Here is a 20,049-nt window from a genome sequence, read left to right on the forward strand (position 1 = left end):
TGTGATAGAAATAGCTGAAATGAAGTTAAGCTACTTAACACAAAATTAATCCTGAGATTGGGTTTTCCATTAGCAACTCATGAGCTGAACACAAATCAGCAAGGTAGTACTGTTTTTGTTCTGACTCGAAGCAAGTAATAGGCTTTGATACATGAAGAGGATCCATGAGGTAATGTTCTCATTATGCTTACATCACACTTGTACCTGACTGGATGTGAGGCTGAGGGTATAGCTAAGAGGGAAAATGGGATCTCTCCACTAGCCTCTACCTTTAAAATGTGGGCATCAACAACCAGTACCAGATATACCTTCTTTTACCTCACTGCAGACTCCTTACTTTCCAGTCACTATCTTCAACTACACGCCTGAAGAGAGCTTTCTACTCACACAGTGGGGTGGAAGGAGAGGAGGAATGATGACTTGATTCCAAGTGACCCAACTGCCTAGACTCTTCCAGACAGTGAAGCCGGATCTCTGACAGGTTTTAGTCCAAAAAGGAAAAGGAAAAGCCTAAATCCTGTTTATTTCTGATTATTAAGAAGCTTATGTAAAATCAATAAAGCAAAGCTATAAGATTCTCTATCGATTTAGCTCTGGCCCCAACCAGGAGGAATCTGAGCATTTTTAGATAAGAGCTCAAATCTTTGTCTTTTCTGTATCTCTGAATAGCAAAACCAAACCAAAAAGACCCGAGGAAAAGATGCCACAACACAAGCTACCAACTTTAATTAAGCTAATGCTCTACTTGAGGAATATTAGGAAGCTATGGAGAGAGAAGAGTGAGTTCATCTGCAAATGATTATGCTGCTTGGCTCAGATTATCTGCCTTTATTGAAGCTGGCTGAGATACAAAGGTCTCCTATAATCTATACTAAGAAACCCAAGGTACAAAGGGAAAGGGACGGGGAATCATAGTAATGAGGTTGCCTGTATTACCACCCAAGCTCCAGCTAGAGATTTGGCTCCTAGGTTAGTGATATTTACCTCGGTCCTATACTACAGAACGTAAGACTTGATCTACAAGAAAAAAGTCTCTGTGCTACCATGATAGGCATTAGTAACTGAAACACAGATTAGCTGCCATGAGAATTTCCCCCTGGTAGATGTTGTGAGGTACATAATACTAGGGTGCAGGGGCATGAGAGCACATCTAGAGGGAATGGGCTTCTTTACTCCTTAAGAGCTCCTCAGAACTGACCAAGGGGGCTTTTCCTATTCCCCACTGCAGCTTATCCCTTGCCTCTTTACCACATTCAGAAGTATATAATTAATCATATCCATAAGTATATGATTAATCTCAAGTCAGAAGCTCCCAGTTCAACAGCTGTACCTCTCAGGGCAGGAAACCTTCTGTCTGCCTTTCCTGCTAGAGCACTAATATTGCTTGTTAAAAAAGAAAAATGACTTGAAAGCATACCATGATTGCTGGATCTTTAGTAACATTGTGGTCAATAACCAACAGGCACACTTCCCTCATTACCATACTGAACCATTTAAGGCAGGTCATCATTTTCACCAAATACAATCTACTGTACATCTGTCGGAGAATAGATCATGCCTTTCAGAACACTTTCTTTGATATTGATGTCCTCTAAACTCTGTAATATCTTTTTTCTACTACTTATTAGGATGAGAAATCTAGAGTTGGAAAGGTTCTCAGAGCTCAGCTGGTTCAACCCCCTCATTTTATAAATGAGTCCTAGAGAGTTTAAGGTCATAGATTATAAGGAACAAACCCAAGGTTTGAACCCATGCCCTTTCTTTTTCAACTACAAAAAACTTTTCACTGTAAGACACTATGAACGTTATGAACTTTGTCCTCCAGGACCTGCTCTCATGCCATAATGTTCCACTTGGATAATACCACTCTTTACTTATAAAAGCACCCACAGACATGAAGCCCTGTTCTGCCTTCACATGTGTCATACCTGTGTGTATGAATACAAAAGTGTTGGTTCAACAGGGATGACACAGAATTTCTCACTTACCTGATAGGACCTCAGAGAATGAAAATGAATCCGCAGAGAATGAATGCAGTGTTATCACTGATGGATCCCAAGAATATATAAGCCAACTGAGGATGAGGGGGCTTTGTGGAATTTTTTTTCAGAGCTAATTACCAGGTGTTTGTTTTGTCAATTCTTCCCAAAGACAACATAGGGCATCCCAGGGCATACTTGTGGGCAGGTAGTTCTAAGCAGGTATTACAAGAACTAAAAAAGTTGAGCACCATTCTATTCCAGGAACACTCTAAATCCCAATGTCCATTCAGGACAGAAATATATGTTTCCAAGGTAACAGTAGGCTATCAACTACATGAGGAACAAGATGGTACAGTGAATATCTGAGTGACCTTGGGCAATTCACTTACATGTTTGCCTCAGCTTCTTCAACTGTAAAAGGGGATAATAGTAGCACTCACCTCCCAGGATTTGTTGTGAGGATAAAGTGAAATAATATTTCTAAAGTGCTTTGCAAGCTTTAGAGCTCTATTTAAATGCTAGTTATTAATATTGTTTTTATCATTATTACAACTAGATCCACAAATTGGTAGGCTACTTTGATTTTATGTCAATAATCCCCTCCCCCTCCCCAAAAAATAGAGGCACCTGACAGGGGGAACAACTGATGGATAATCATTTTGAAGGAACATAATACCAAATCACAATACATAGAGAGCACTAGACTTTATAGATTCTACTTTCCATTTATAAACTAAACCATACAGGACTTAGTAGAGTTCTATTCCTTATGAAGTTCAACCACAAAATCAACCGCTTCTCTACAAGCCAGAGTCAATGAGCAGATATTTTACCAGGAAACCAGACTATTCAATTCAGTCATTTTTAGTCATGTCTGATTCTTCATGATCCCATTTGGGGTTTTCTTGGCAAAGATATTGGAGTGGTTTGCCATTTCCTTCTCCAGTTCATTTTATGGATGAGGAAACTGAGGCAAACAGCATGAAGTGACTTGCCCAGGGTCACAGAACTAATAAGTATATAAGGTCAGATCTGAACTCAGGAACATGAGTCTTGCTGACTCCAGATCCAACATTCTATCCACTGTTCCCCATAAACCAAACTAAAAAGACCATTTAAAACAATTCCAATCACCACTCCACCAAGAAAACACATTTTGCTAGCTATGACATTCTCAGCTCTTCTCAGTTCTTGTTATGTGACCATAGTTCTGGCAGTGGATGATTATTTAGGGTAACCTGTAGCCACCCAATATTATCTGCACACCTTCTTAGAGACTGTTGAGTAACATCCAAAGACGTGCCAACTGGCACTGATCAATATCGGTAGTTTGAATATATAATTCAAACAAGGACTAGAATAGACTGATCTGGTTAGGACAGAGAATTTAAAAACCTTAACATGAAATCATTCTTATAAGCTTACTTACATATTATAACTGACTGAGGTCAGTAGTGTAATTACAGAAAATATTAAGAATGACATGCTATATACTATACCACAAGTCAATCAGTCAATAAATATTTTTTATAATATCTTAATATATATAAGGAACTGTGCTAAGTGCTAATGATACAAGAAAAGTCGCACGCACACTCACACGTTAGTCCCTGCTTTGAAGGAGCTCACAGTCTAATGGGGGGAGACAACAAGCAAACAACAATGCACAAACAAGCTATGCACATTACAAATTGGAAATAATCATCAGAGGGAAGGCAGTAGAACTAAGGGTGATCAGAAAAGGCATTCTGTAGAAGGTGGGATTTTTGTTAGAATTTGAAGGAAGTCAAAGTGGAAATGACAGGAGAGATTTCAGGTATGGGGGACAGCCAAGAAAAATACCCAGAGTACGGGGAATCACGAAGTGTCTTCTGAAGAGAAGAACAAAGGAAGTTAGCTTTATCACTGTGGTTGTTCCTTCTTATCTATATGTATATGTTCACATGATCAGAAATTTAGAGCTGGAAAGAACATCAGACATCATTTAATCCAACCCATTTCATTCTACAGATGAAGAAACTAAGGCTGAGAGAAGGTGTGACTTTTTCAAGGTCACACAGGTAATAAGATGTTTACAAACATATCCTAGGAAGTCTGTTTCAATTTTTTAGGTTGTGCACTTTTTCTGTGATAATGTTGTGCTTCTTCCAATTAAGCCATTTTTGTCCTAATCACAGTGTGTATATATGATTTATGACTATGTTCCTACATTTGTAGGTACCATCTGTGATAGTTTCACTATTGTACCTGGGTGACTTTTCAGGTTAACAATACAATTTAACTCAGACACTTAGATTTGCTGGAAGTGAATAACTTGAGTAGTTTTCATCTCTATGGAAAATGCTGATACTTTCCTGTCAAAATTCTGGGGACATAGCACTGAACCCTCAACATACTATATTCATGGACAAGAGAGTTGACTACTACTTGTGTATAAAACAAAATCTTTGATTCATCTAAAGAAAGAGTCTAATGTCTGTCCTCAGAGCTACTTTGGACCTTTGTTGAATATGTGCTCTCTGGGAGAATCCCTCATAATTCATCTAGGATAGGGCAGACCCCACCCCATCCCTTAAAACAGGAAACATAGAAATTTCCTATGAGGTATGGTTTAGACTAAATAATACCCTATCCAGTTTTTCTTAATGATTCTAATCTGATTCTGATTCTAACCTAATTTCAACTAAGTTATTATGTTTTATGGAGCTGAATTCTCCAGTCTTGCTATAAATAATAGTTTAACATTTTAAATGTAATCCTGATATTTGATATCATCATCAACTGAATTCAACTCCTGGAAAGCATCAAAGTACTGAAATATAATGTAACTACTCCATAAAACAAACAAAAATATTCCTCTGAGATACTAAATTGAGTGCCCTAGAAACAGAAATCCTTAAAATTGAAAACTGATAGAACTGGGGATGGTTGAAAACTGATAGAATTGTGGTATATAAATGTAATGGAATATCATTATGCAGCAAGAAATGACATCTATGAGGAATTCAGTGAAACCATGGTAAGATTTTACAAACTGACTTGCAGTAAAACAAACAGAAACAAAAGATGACCATGACTAAAATAGGAAGATCACTAAATGAAAATCAAACTGAGCAACTGAAAGCCAATAGGGAGCTACAAGGTGGGATGGGGTGCTAGTACTGGAGGCAGGAAGACCTAAGTTCAAATTCAGCCTAGTGGTGTGACTTTGAGCAAGTCACTTAACCTCTGTTTACTCAATTTCCTTATCTATAAAATAGATACTTATACCTATATCCTGGGAATGCTGCAAAGACAAAATGAAATAATATTTGTAAAGTGCTGTGTAAATGTTCACTACCCTTAGTCCTGGAAGACAGATAATGAACGGTACTTCCCTCCTCTCAGCAGACAGCTGGGGCACTATTAGGGCAGAGTATTGTATACATTTTCAGACGTGGTTGTTGTATGAATTGGTTTTGACTGTTTTCCTTTGTTACAGCGAGAGCTCAATTTGCAGAGAGCAGGAAAGGTGGAAGTATTTCTAGAAATGACTGTTACATAAAAACAAAAGGTATCAATAAAATAGATTTTCCTTTTTAAAAAAATCTCAAGGAATGGCTATAATATGAGCAGTAAGAAAACAGGTTTATCTAGCAAAAATGACTGAAACAGATGCCTTTCCATGTGAACCCCCTCCCCCTCAATTAACTTGAGTTGCTCCCATCACCCTGAATTAAACATAAAATCTTCTACTTTCCTTTTTAAAACCCTTTCACAACCTTGATTTTTTTTCTACCATTCAAGTCTTTTTACACTTTACTACATTCTGCATGTTCTATAATCTAGGGACACTGGCCTCCTTGCTAGTCCTTACACATAGTACTCCATCTCCCTATTTGGGTCATTTTCCCTGGCTATGCACCATGCCTGGAATCCTCTCCCTCCTGGTTTCCACCTCCTGATTTCCCTTCATTTCTCCAAGTCTCAGCTCAAATCCTGCATTCCTTAAGAGACCTCTCTCCTTCAAAGCTAACCTTTCCCTCTGATGTTATCACCAATTAACATGCAAATAACTAGAAATATCTTGTATATTCCTAGTTATTTGGATGTTATCTTCCCAATTAGAATGTGAGCTCTAGAGATGAGCCAGTTTTTTTACCTTTCTAGTTTATCCTAGCACTTAACACAGTACCTGATACATAGGAAAGGTTTAATAAATGCCTGTTGACTCGACCTGACAAATTTACAAAAAACTTTTTCACATTTTATTTCAGAGAATGTTTTCCTTCCAAATAATGTGATTTTGGCCTAGATTTCATGTCACTTTTCACAGTTTGAAGAACTGAAGAACACACAAGTGAAATGTTCCTTTCCCTTCGTTGTCATCCTGTGCATTAATCACAGTCTCAAACATTTGTAACACAGATAAATTATAACCTTATCACACACAAGCATTTACTTAACTTCTAAGGAAAATCTGGGTTATTTCTTTTCATTTCTCAACTTGACCTTCAGTTTGCCTGTCTAAAGCTTCTCTAGCATACCTGAATAACTTTGAGGTAATGTAGGTCAAGGCTGCTAGACACTCAAAAAAACTATGCACTTGTCAGTAGCAGATAAGACAAGCTGTGAATGAAGCTCTTTCTCAACACTGTTAATACCTAGACGGAATAGAGTCTGACTATGCTGCCCCTCTGGGGAGTTCTGGAATGATGAGGGGTTAGCTCTACTGTCTCCAAAGATGACATCTTGAATTTAAGCAGAAGTAGCAAGAGAAATGTAAGACAGTAAATATTTCTATTGATTACACCATCACACATGTTTTTCTTCCTTGTTTTCCCCATTCAATTGACAAAAGAGACTTTTACATGTCTTAAACAGAAATCCTTAAAATGTTTTTTTCCTGAAAGGCATTAAATGTATTTATTAGTCTCTCTTGCTAAATTATAGATGAAAAAAATAAAAAGAGGTTTTAGAAGAACCAAACTATTGTGCTTGATTCTTATAGTGGAATATAATTGGATTGTTACTTGAAAGGCAAATCTATACCCTCACTTTCCAAACTGCAGACTCTTATCAAATACACTACTAGTACTAAGTGGTGACATTATTGAAAATAAAGATTTATCAAAAATCCCTGAAACCTAACATTTGTCCCCAGACTATGAACTCATTCACCAGAGTATTTTACATGGGAATGTAGACTTTTATACTAGGGGAAGGTATATTTAAATAACTTCTACAGTGCCAGTTTTAACTTCATCTCCTATCTTATCTAACCAGTAAGTTCAGATTTGATCATTTACATGATATTATATAATAACAATAATAATTATTATTATTATTGTAACCTAACCTCAGAAATTTACTAGCAGTGTGATCCTCAGCAAGTCACTTAACTCTATTTCCCTCAGTTTCCTCATCTGTAAAATGAGCTGAGGAAGGAAAGGACAAATCACTCCAGTATCTTTGCCAAGCAAACCCAAAATAGGGTCACAAAGAATCAGAAACAACTGAAAAAAAATAACAGCTATGTGCCAGGCATCATGTTATGTATCAAGTATACATTCTTGTATTCATGAAATGCAAAAAATTGTGATGTCATGCTTACTATTCCTGACATACTACCTTTGATGGGTCTGCTTAGCAGTGTGCTGTGTCCCATTATACATTTCAGTAACAAATGGTTCAGTGCATTTCTACTAACACAATCTCAGTATCTGAGGTCTGAAGGTGCCTCAGTGGATCACCTAGTCCCTCCTCATATATGAAGAACCAAGAGTCAGCATTGTAAGTAGATAGTGAACCAGTCTTGGAATTAGGAAAAACCTAGATTCTAAGCCCTAACTGTGTCATGTCCTGGATGTATAACCCTGGGCAAGTCCATACGTGTTCTATGAAACTCTAAGAATATATGTCAGAATAATAAAACCTTATATTTCCATAATGCTACCAAGTATACATATATATATATATGTATGTATATATATAATACATGTATATATAATTTATTCATCAAAAACATCCTGAGGTAAATATTATCATTAACATCATTTATTTTTGCAGGTGAAGAAACTGAAGCTGAGAGAGGTTAAGTAAATTGTCTAGGATTGCACAGCTAGTAAGTATCAGAATCAGGATTAGAATTCAAGTCTTCCTCACTTCAGGTCTTCTTTTCTATTTACCTTGGTGTTGGTCAATATTGGTGGCAAGAATTTCTTCATCCAAGGAAGTCATAGGTTCAGTCCCTATTCCTATATCTAAGAACATCAGAAATATTTCATGGTCCAAATTCATTCATTCATCTACTGAATATTCTTTTGTTTGCCACAAACCTGCTATCCCTTTAATTCTATTTCTGCTATGAAACCCTAGTTGGGCTTCCTGACTGATGATTCACAACTATCTTAATCATCTTTGAAGTAACATCTATTGCACATTTCAACAAAAGCTGACGCAAATCATCTCCGTTCACAGAATTACAGAATCTCCAGAGTTGGAAGGACTTTCTCAAGTATATCTAATCCAACACCTATTAAGGACTCTTTTCTCAAGGCATCCCCAGGAAGGGTGGCAGCATCTGCTGACCTCTATGAAGCATCCACTACCATTGAGGCAGACCATTTTCTTTTTGGATAGCTCTAATTGGAAAAACCAGGTTTTTTTTTCTTTTCCTTTACTAATAATAAATAGTAAATTTCCTTTGCTAATTACAAATTATCTGCCTCTCCTTCTTAAGAGGCACAGTTGGTGAAATGGAAAGAACATAATAACTCTCCATGCTAAATCTTGTGTCACTAGACTCTAAGTTCAAATTGTCACTTTCTACCTATGTGATCTTGAGGAAGTCATTTAACTTTTCTGGGCCTTGGTTTCTTCATCTATAAAATGAGTATCTACTACATATTAGGCACTGTGTTAAGGACAACAACCCTGGGAGATATGTGCTGTTATTATCCCCATTTCACATTTGAAGCAACTGAGACAGAGTTAAGTGACTTGCTCAAGGACGAGCACTTGCCTAGTGTCTGAGGAGACATTTGAACTCACGTCATCTTAACTCTACACCCATTGCTTTATCCATGGGACTACCTACCTGCCTCAATCCAATAGACACTGATGACACCTTCCAACTGTAAACCTATGATCCTATGAGAAACTGAAGTATATTCAGGATAGGGCAAATAAGATGGTTACAAAAGTGAATAAAATGTTTCATAAAAACTAGCTGGACATATAGGGTGTGTTTGAGACCTAGGGAAGATTTAGGGGGTATAATAGCATAATAGCTGCCAGATAAAGGGGAATTAAGTCTGTGACCACACAGTGAAAAGTTAGGAGTACTACATAGAAGATAAAGAGAGACAGCTTTTGGCTCCATAGAAGAAAAAGCTTACTAATAAATAGAAAAAACGTAGAATTGGTAGCCATACAAAGCAATGCATTATCCCTCCATAAAGTACTCCCTCCAAAAGCTGAGATGTTACAGAGTGGATTCCTCTTGAGGTAGGGATTGTACTAGATGCCTCTTTGTGTTTCCTTCTGTCTCTGATTGTGGAATTCTATTGCCTTTAGACATTTATGTAATTGAGAAACTGAGCACTTTCAACTCTTTCAAACTTTTCAAAACTGGATGTAGGATGACAGTCACAGGACTTACACTTGCAGATTGGGAAGGACCTATTCATAGTGGAATTAATTACTTTCCAGAATTTTATGCTATGTGTGTGATAAAGCATTAAGGTATGCTGTTAGGGAAAGTAGTACATGCAAAAGAAAATGTTTATTATCATAATAAATATATCTCAGAGAATGTGACATAGTGGCCACATTAAGTATGAAGTTCAAAAAAATGTAGATATAATCATATCTACTGAATATGAGGAAGGTGCTATATAAATGTGAGTTACTGTTCTTACAATATGCATGGAACATACTCTTCTGCATCTGACCAGGAATAGAGATCTCTGCTCGTATATTTTTTTAACTTTCGCTGTGCTTTCAGCCAACTATCTGACAATGTTATCAGTAATTAGCTGATGTCTTTTCCTCACTGTTTCCCCTTCTCTAGCCTATAACAATCGTTTCAAAATAAATTGCAAGGTTGATTAAATTTTCACTTTTCCTCCTTGTTTAATTGGAAAGCAGCTCAAAATAAAAACCAAGTTGATGTCAATGTCAAATTCAGCAAACAAAACAATATGGCTGGTCTAAAGGCAGTTTTCAAAGCTTCAGAGAGTGTGTCACAGCAAGGCATATTTACTCTCTCAAAATAAGATGCAGAAATGCCTCCGTAAGATAGTTGCCACTGATGAAACTCGGCAGGCATGAAATAGGAACGCAGACATAGGTACCTGACAGAACAATTCTTACTTTCAAACTATTAAAGTTAAGATTTAAGATGCTGTAATTTTAAAGGATTTTTTTCTTCTTTGGCTATTGTCTTCCCTCAGCCTGAAGAAAATATTATGACAACAATGCTCTTTTCCTTAAATCTCTCTGTAAACTGAAAATGTGAATTTGTGGAGAAGTCACATTTTTGCCTGACTTATGGAAAGGAAGATAATATGTGTGAATATTACTGATAACCTGTTTAATTTTTAAATACAGACAGTTGAGAAATGTCAACACTCCTATTGCTCTAAATTATAATCAGTGTTGTGTCTGCCAAGCTAACACTTCTGAATAAATTAAAACTCTGCTTTGTGCAATGAGTACCTATTTCCAGGGATCACAGAGTTTGAGCTTTGTGATCAGCAGTTGAAACGTTGACAATGGATAGAGAATACAGATCCATTCTTGTTCTGCAGGGTAATACTCTTAATTTATGTAAATGCACTAGATTTAGCATGCAACTTATCTCTTTCCTACTCTCTAAGGATAACTCAAAGGGCTGAGGCAGGGGCATGGGAGAATGAGGGGATTCCCTGCAAATTCCTGCAATAAAGAAATTTTTTTTCTCCAAATATTCTTTTTGGAACCGAGACTTAAGTGCCTGGTTAGAACAGAAAATCTGTGAGCCCATATTCTCAGCCTCTGATTCCTGCTCATTCCTATCCTTCAACACATAGACTCCAAGAAGTGAATCAAAGTGACATAATAAGATTTTAAGGACCATCACTTTTAAACCTCAGGGAATGCCTGAAGATGTAAATAGCTCTCTCTCTCTCTGAATACCATATCTTTTACAAATGTGGAATGGGCAGGTAGCAGGGCTTTTTCTATCTTTTTTTTACCCCTACATGTCTCTGCAATGGAATTCTTACCATGGGATCTTTATATGTGATTTGACTCTCATTCATGAATCCAAGAAGCAAATTCCTATATTTCTAAGAAGCACAGGATTGTTTATTTTCCTCAATTTTTTTGGATTGTTCCCCTGATATAGTTGATTTGGGGGTGATTACTTAGGCAGATTTAAAAATGGGATTACGATCACAGGAATACACTAAACTCATAGGGTAAAAGCTTTAAAGTTGGAGGTCTTAGAGGTTATCTATTCCAATATCATCTTTTTATAATTAAGGAAAACAAGACCCAAAGAGGTCAGGAGGTTTACCCAGTGTTAAATAGCAAGTATCATATCTACGATTCAAACTCAGGTCCTCTAAGCCTAATATACAATAATGAAAAATAACCTTTAAAAAACTGGCCATATTTTCAGACATTTTTATGTTTTAAATGATTGAGACAACAAACACTAAGCTTTAGCTTTGGAGATGGTAATTCAGTAGACAGTGGCATTTCAGAAAAGATAATTAATTCAGAACACACATTAAACCTGTTTTGTCTAGAGGCAGCATCGTGTAGCAGATACAGCATTGTAATTGAACCCAGTTTTTTTACCTCCCTCAAATACTTTCTAGATGAATGACTTTGGCCAAGTCACCTAATTTTTTAAGAGAAAGTTTCTTCATCTGTAAAATGGGGATAAAATTATCTATATCATTGACCTCACAAAGTTATTGAGGGAAAAGTGTTTTAATAAATTCAAAGAGGTATATAAATGTAAGTTATTTATCAGAGCTAACCTTGGTGGAACTCACTATTCACCCTGAGTATAATGCAACTGAGTAGTGGTCCTCTATCAAAGTGGTTCATGCCTGTAAGTCTCTTAGTTTCTGGAAGAAAATAAGTCTTATTAAGAATATTATACCTTATAGAAAAAAGACAAAAGTCACAAACAAAAGTACTTTAGTGTCAACTACTAAATTCATTAGAAAAGAGTAGAATTTTTTAAATGTCTCCAAACTTTATTGGTTTTAGGTACTTTTTATGGTGATTGTGTTTTTACTGTGGAAATCAGCATCCCTACAACAACCTCTTTTAATTAAAATTAATATAGTCAGCCAAGACAAAGATTTCTGGAGTGAGAGGCCCTCACTTTAAAATTCAGCTCTAACCTTTACTACCTGTATGGCTCTGAGAAGTCTCTTAATCTCTGTATGCCTCAGCTTTCTCCTATGTAGCATGAGGATATTAAACTAGATTGATTCTTCTATGGTCCCTTCCAGCTCTAAAATCTATGCTTTATAGAAAAACCCCAAACTGGAGAGTTAATGGTTTCCACTGTTTATCCATGGCTAAAGGAAAATGGAGGATCTTCATTCAGAGGTAACCAAAAAACTGCCTCTTGAATCTATTTGCCAACAAACTCATATCAGCTCCCTTTGTCTTCTCAAAGAGCTCCTGTCCTTAAAGAGAGATATGTTAGTATTTAGAGAATCTTCAATCCAACTTCTTTCTTCTAACTCCTAAGCCCAGAAATAAGTATCTTAGTGTTTGCAACATGGAAAACATTCACACATTTTAAATAGCCAATTTCAAATCTTAAATTTTAGATTTAAGAAAGTAAAAGCTTCTACTATACTGGTAAGAATGTGTCATACATTAATTTTAATGAGTTATATTTTGACAATATTCTTTTTAAGTCAATAGCTCTTAACCTGTGGTCCATGAACTCTGTTAAAAATGTTTTGATAACTGTATTTAATATAATCTACTTGCTTTATTACCCTATATATTCTATTTTGTGCATTTAAAAACATTACTATGAAAAGAGATCCATAGATTTCATAAGGGAACTGTGACAAAAATAGTTCAGAGAGAACAAAGGGTCCTTAAAGGATTTATTTTCTTTATCTTTTTATATTCCTGAGGTAAATTCTATAATCAGTTACTTCCACAGCAACAGGATATGTGCCTGGTGATTTTTACATAGTCCTTCAACAATTTTAGCAATCTTGAAAAGAGAATTATACTTGGGTGGGTCTTTATTAGTCAATCCCTTGCAATTTATGGGTTGTCATCACCTACTAGACATTTTCCTGAAGATTCAAAACCTCATTATGTATCTTGAACTCAAATAAACAGTGGTTTGTAATGGAAACTATTTCATTCTTTCACTGTCTGGATCTGCTTGAATAACAAAATTGTTCATTAGACTAGGGTGACTGAATATCAGTCCCTGCGAAGAGTCCCTGGAAAATACTGCCAGGCTGTACTTCACTCCTTATGAGTAGCTAAACAGTAAAATTTCAAGAGCAAAAAAGCTATCTGGTCATGTCCTAAAATATTACCAATTTTTTATTCTGAGCCAATACTGAAAACCTGACTCTTTTGTTAAACTGCGTGACAACTTGTTTTTCAAAGTATTATAAAAGCTCATGTTTCTATAATAAGAAAGCATAGTTCGTATTTATGGAACTTCAAGGTATTACATCAAGTACTTTTCTCACAATAATAACATGAGCTAGGTAGTACAAATATTATACCCATTTTGTAGATGAAAAAAACTGCAGTCTCAAAGATTTTTAGATGACTCACCTAGTATCACACTTTTGGTTAAGTGGAAGTCATCTGTCTCTACATAACAGTGTTATTCTCATTATAGCACAGTACTTAGTGAATTAAGAACAGTTTTTACAAATCCAACCACTTTAAAATATGATACTTAATTTACAATGTAGTTCAATAGGAGTTTGTAAGAGTTTCATTTAAAATCAAACAAACAAAAACAGCCAATAAACCATTTGAAATGTTCAAAAAGATACTTGAAATAAGCGAGAATTCCAATGAAAATAAAATCTAATATATTGTTTGAGTTTTTAATTGTATTAACATGTTGGAGATTCAAAAATGAAAAGTATCGCCTGAATATTTAAAGCATGTTTACAGATCAAAATAAATGCTATGTGGGTTAGGACTTGTAAAAATGAATCTTCCATTCAGCTGTAACACCCCTTTGATCATATTTTCCCATGGATAGACTGAATAACCTTTCCAGTTTGCTCTCAGTCCTATTAGTCTGTGAAGTGTGTCTTCACTGAGGTACCTACTCAGGAAATTAGTTTTTAAAAAAACATCACTCCCCTTCACCTTAGCAATGCCCCCTGTATATAACCTTCACTTCCAAGAAAAGACAAAAGGATTGGAAGAGAAAAAGGAGGACTGACAAGAAACAGAGTGCAGACAATAGGTCAAAAAGAGCTCCCAAATTCACTGGAGAAGAACAGAGAATCAAGGAGCAAATTATTTGAGTTGTGTGAAACAAGGGGGAAGGGGATACAATCTTTTATTTTTTTAGAAAAGCTGGAAGCTGGTTTACTGCCATTCAGAGGCATTACCTTGCAGGGAGAGGGTAGAAAGAAAGATTCGGGGGAATGGTTTCATTTAGGGTGGGGAGGGAAAACAAGGCAATTTCAAAAGGAGTCCTAACTTGAAAAGATGCTTCCAAACTTTAATCAGGGTTACAAAACAGTTTATTGTTATCCTGATGACAACTCAATATATTACTGTGGAAATCATTGACATGGGCAATGATTCAAAAGGGATATGGTCCAATAACAAAAAGCAGAGAGCTAGAAAATTTTGAATATTGTTGTGGTGGTAGAGGTAATCACAATATTCCACTGGCACCCAATAGCTCCACTGGGGACAAATAAGAACTGTGGATCTCTGTGATCTAAAGCTCAAAGGTGGCATCATAATTTAACATTGCCACAAGATCAAGTCACCAATGTTAAGACCAATGTGATTAAACTCTCATCTGCTAGGGAGCTTGTCTAAAGAGAGTACTAAATAAATTGGAGCCATGGCCTCAGAGTATCCATCAGCAAATGCCATGATGATAATCACTATGACTGCCAGGTGTCAATGAAAGAGGTCTATAGGTTATGCTAAAGGATACTGAAATTGAGCTCTTAATAGTGTGCCCTTCCCTGTCAGATGACAGATGGTGTTATACTGACCGAACTGGAGGTCAGCACTCTATAATGTACAGGCAACATCTCCCTTACCCCCAGCAACTTCCCAACCACCTGGAAGTTTGGCTGGTGACCAGACGAAAAGGTAATTTTTCAAGACCTAGTCACAAAAACCCTGAGACTAAGTCAATATTTAAAAGAGATTTGCCATTTAATGAATTTGTGGTTTGACAGTCCCCTTGACTCCCTACTTTCACTTCTGAGTAACTATAATGACCAGACTTAGTCCTGGAAATCAGTCCTGTATCTTCCTTCTTGAAAGCATAGTGGGGAGCTAGGATGAGCAAAGGCTCACAAATACTATGCAACACGTTTAAAAATAGTTATTTTTAAAATGTCACATCTAGGACAATATTATCACAGTAGACCATGATAGCAGGCCTACACAACATATGGCCAGCCACCAAAGGATTTTGGGCAGCCTATGAAAAATGTAGGGTTGCCACTGTGTACTCTCCTGTTTGTCATGTGACCTGTAGCAATCAACCATCATCAGTCTGTCTCTACTCTAAACTATCGGCAGCCCAAGGAAGTTTAGCCTGCTTTAATTGTGGTCCCTAACTACTGCCAAGTTGTACAGGTCTGCATTAGAGAGTACTAAGCAATAGGTTTTGTGTGACTAAACAATTTAACCCTTAGGAGGAGTCCAGAGATGGAGAAACAATAGAGACTCAGATCATGTCTGATGATCCTTGGGGGAAGATATAGATTTTTGTTAGAAGAATCCCACTTCAACCATATGACACTGACTCCCATGTCTTTGTTGTATATCAGGCATGTTTATATGCAATATAAATGTGCATATGTATGTTACATTTTATATGTATATGTTAAAGTATGTATGAAGATTATATTACATACATAATTATTGAAGACATAAAGCTTCTTCCAGTTTTTCTTGTTCACTTACATGTTTTTTTTCTTCTTAAGATCCAGAACTTGCTGTTGTAATCCTGAGCAAGAGCTGATTTATGATTCCTTCATCTATTTCTATTAATAGACTGGGGCTTTAAATAAAAGCTGATTGCATGCAAATTTCACATAATAGACTGTGGTTGTGATGGCTCTAACAGCACATACTGATGATAAATAAAAGGCTACCACTGTTTTCCCCCCTACACCCACCTCTCTCCTTAATAGGTGTTTGGTAAATGTCATTCGATTTCTAAAGAAAGAAAAAACAGTGAGGGGAGCACATTAAAAAGAAATGTATTATACATTCCAATCTAAAGTAGAATATTCATGTTTTCTCCTCTCAACCCATCAAATACTTTATAATTAGATACGGCTAACATACATTTTATCTGACATGTGAATTCAAATTATTAATCTTCATGCAACTGGGGTAGAATTAATGTGGGAATGTATTATGATGAAATGATATGGCACACTAGGAAACAATACAGCATACCACATACCTGGGTTGTTCTCCTTTTAAATGTTGTTCACAGTCTATTTCTTTGCTAAAGCATTTTAAGGGCAACCTTTTGGTGATATTTTTCTCATTAAAGTCCTTCTCAAGACCACTTTTTCATCTTTAGTGATATAAATGTATATATATGTAGATATAAGTAAATTGTGAGCTCATTTGTTTACTCTTAAGATACAAGTTAGGGCTATGCAGTAAGTAGTCGATTAATATAATGATAAAAATTAAGTATGCAATAGCTACAATTTATAATAGAAAGATTGTACAGCTATCTAATACCAATTTATACATATCACATAAATATCTAATGTAGAGTTTTCAAACTTAAAAAGTGATATTTCTATTTTCATGATGACAATTAGTGAGATAATATACATGTCATTTTAAAGAAATTAAAAATTAAAAACAAAAAATTAAGAGATGCTATAACTTGAAGTGTTTTTCGTGAACTAATAGTATCAGTTTGGTCCAATGTAGGTATATTCAGACCTAAAAAAGTTGTGCCTCTGTCTCTATCTAAAAACCTAACCAAAAAGAAGAGTACTTAATCATATTATAAAAGCATTATTTGCTCCTAAAGAGGAATTATCTGAAGGTCCCTTTAAATGGCAAGATCATCAATGTGTTGAAAATAGAATTTGATTTATATACAAGTTCTCAAGAAAATGTCTAATACACAAAGCCAAGTACCATATTAGTTTATACAAAGGCTCTATGTATAATAACTTCTTATGAATCTTAGGGAATATGTAATTGCTACATTTATTGCTATTCATTTAGAATCATCTCTCTTAGTTATTGTTGTTATGAGAACATCAGATAGATTCTAATTTTACTGCTAAAAACAATAATATGATTTTCATAAAGCCAAAATATTTAGTTTACAGTCAATATGTTTAAATATATATATATGTAATATGGTAGATTGAATGAAAGAACGACTTAGAAAAGTCTGGGTTCTAGTCCATCCTCTGATACAAACTGATTAAGTGACTCTGGGGAAGTGATTTAACCTCATAGTGCTCCTAGGCAACTCTCAAGACGGTAAGTTATAGATGTCCATTTGTATCAGTGGAGTGATTTTCCATATCAAGACTTCCCCAAAGTGATTAAATTATTTATTTTGACCTCCATCCTCTCCATCCCCAAATTAAAACATAGCTTAGTCAACCTGGATGTCTGGCACATGATGAAATTTTGGACGGAATTGACTGGACAACAATGTTTCCTGCAGGGATATCCTGAGACACTCAGTCAACCAATAAGCATTTGTTGAGTGCCTATTATGTAGTATACATTGGGTTAGCTGATGGGAAGAACAAAAAAGTGAAACAGCCTTTACTCAAAAGTCTTAAATTCTACAGTATTGGACAAATAGAGAGTATAGAACTTACTTTAACTAGATAGCAAGTAAATGAGTGGCCAAACTGAAACTAGAAATGTTGAGCCCTTTGATTTTCTACTTCATTGCATAAACCATTGAACTATACCTAATTTTATGGTGTTTTTAACAATCATTTGGAGAAACCAAAAAACAAAACTCAAACATGAACTTGCTTTTAAGTAACGCCATGTTCCTCTTCACTGAGCCAAAAACAGTGAAGAAAAAACCCTCCCCATACAAATTCAAAACTGGAATTTTTATCAAAGGAAGGACATTGACCAAGGCTCCCTTTTGTCATTTTGCATTTGCTTAGTGAGAAGCAGGAAGGATAATGAAGAGCACAGAATCACTGGCTTCAGAGCAGAACACCAAATTGTTACTATAAATAGGAAATTTATTCCAGTTGGCACAGAAATAAGGTACAGTTAGGGAACAATTACCTTGACAGACCTGCCAAGCCTAGAGTCAGCATCACAGGCCAAAGAATATATTGTTTCCAAACATTTGAACCCCAACTAACTCATTTTTCTAATAATGAGGTTTGTTCCCATTTAATTAAGAGAATATCTAACAGTAAGTGATAATGATTTGGCTCCATTCCCCCATTAATCTTTGACTATGACCCCATAAATATTCTATAAGACAGCTTTACAGAGGCACAGATTTATTTCTAGTGATGTAGTACTTAGCTTTTACCTGCTATTCACAGGCATACTTAGTGTACTTATGTGATACTGGCATTCTGTTATTGTGGACTTGTTATTTCCTCTGCTGAGGAAATTTCCTTAATCAATGCAGATCATTGATCACTGGCTCTGCAACTTGTAGTCATAAAGAGTTAGTTAATGACTTGTCCAAGATTACCTTGCTAATATGTGTCAGAGATGGGATGCAGATGGCTCGTGTTCTTATCAGACAACATGCCATTCAGTTTAAGCATCAGTCTTTCTGGGTAGCACAGCAGATAGAATGCTGGACTTGGAGTTCAAGAAGGACTGAGCTCATTTACTAGCTCTGGAATCCTGGGCAAGTCATTTAGCCACTGTCACCATCTTTTGCCATCTGCAAACTCATCTTTTACTCAATGGCCTTTAAGGTCTCTTTTCTCCCTCATATAGATTGGGGAAAAGGGTAGAATTTGTTAGGGACCTCAAAGGAAATGACACCAAAACCGTATGAACCAATTTGAAAATACACATTGAAGAACTACATCAGGTGACATACCTATACTCCAATCCATTTCCTCTACGGCATCCCCATACATGCCATGCTTGCTCTTGCCCACAAACTCCTTGGCAGAAAAAAGTGCAGTGTGGACATGAATGTAGGATAAGAAAAGAAGGAAGGGTGTCCCAGTATTCCTAAAAAAAAAGACAAACACAAAAGGCAGAAGCACATTTGTTAAAGATATTGTTAAGGGAAAAGTTACAAAGACATATGTAATAATGTTTCAAAATACCTTTAAAGAAGGAAACCATATAAGGTATTTAAAATGTAGCTTTGTTTTATTCCTTAATTATAAATAAACTGAAGTACCAAATGTTTGTGACTACACCAAAAATTACACAGGCCAAGCAGAAATATAATGGAAGCTTCTTGGTTTACAGTATTCTATGCTTCCCACTATACAGTATCTAACTGCAATGAAACATCCTAAAATTAGCAGCTCCTTGGTGATGGAGACTTGGGGATGGAGGTGAGTAATGAAATGATACTATTTGTTCAAGCTAGTAACTTGATATTACTATACTTTCCTTTACTTCTTCAAAGGTATTTATACTATACTTCCTGTTCATTTCCCCTCTACTTCCACTAGGAAAAAAACTCCCAAATCTTTGGCTCTCCTGGAATTTTGTTAAATATAATATTGACTGAATTAAGGCAAAAGGAAGTATTGGTTTTTCAAATATGGAGTTTTCTCCCTTTAATGATATCAAACATGTGCCTACTTTTATATTGCTAAAATATACAAAATTTTAGAAAATGTATTAATTGCCAATGTTTGAA

The 20,049-nt window shown here is 35.8% G+C and overlaps 1 protein-coding gene and 1 long non-coding RNA gene across 13 annotated transcripts in view; one reads left to right on the forward strand and one right to left on the reverse strand.

The window, feature by feature from the left end:
- Positions 1–16,804, forward strand: part of LOC140506841 (uncharacterized) — a 78,057-nt gene extending 61,253 nt beyond the window's left edge. For 4 of the 9 annotated variants that reach the window (XR_011968112.1, XR_011968113.1, XR_011968120.1 and 1 more), the window contains one exon: positions 345–575. This is a non-coding gene — a long non-coding RNA (uncharacterized lncRNA). Of the gene's footprint in view, positions 1–344; positions 576–669; positions 7,990–8,030; positions 8,086–8,441; positions 13,354–16,159 lie in introns of those variants that run through there. The other 5 variants (XR_011968115.1, XR_011968114.1, XR_011968117.1 and 2 more) reach the window with 5 other exon arrangements.
- STS (steroid sulfatase) overlaps positions 1–20,049 on the reverse strand; it is a 189,443-nt gene that overhangs the window by 69,548 nt on the left and 99,846 nt on the right. For all 4 annotated transcript variants that reach the window (XM_072614451.1, XM_072614453.1, XM_072614452.1 and 1 more), the window contains exon 6: positions 19,267–19,403. In XM_072614451.1, the coding sequence (XP_072470552.1) occupies positions 19,267–19,403 (137 nt within the window). The remainder of the gene's footprint in view (positions 1–19,266; positions 19,404–20,049) is intronic.

The sequence above is a fragment of the Notamacropus eugenii genome, chromosome 5, assembly GCF_028372415.1.
Source record: "Notamacropus eugenii isolate mMacEug1 chromosome 5, mMacEug1.pri_v2, whole genome shotgun sequence".
Lineage (NCBI taxonomy): Eukaryota > Metazoa > Chordata > Mammalia > Diprotodontia > Macropodidae > Notamacropus > Notamacropus eugenii.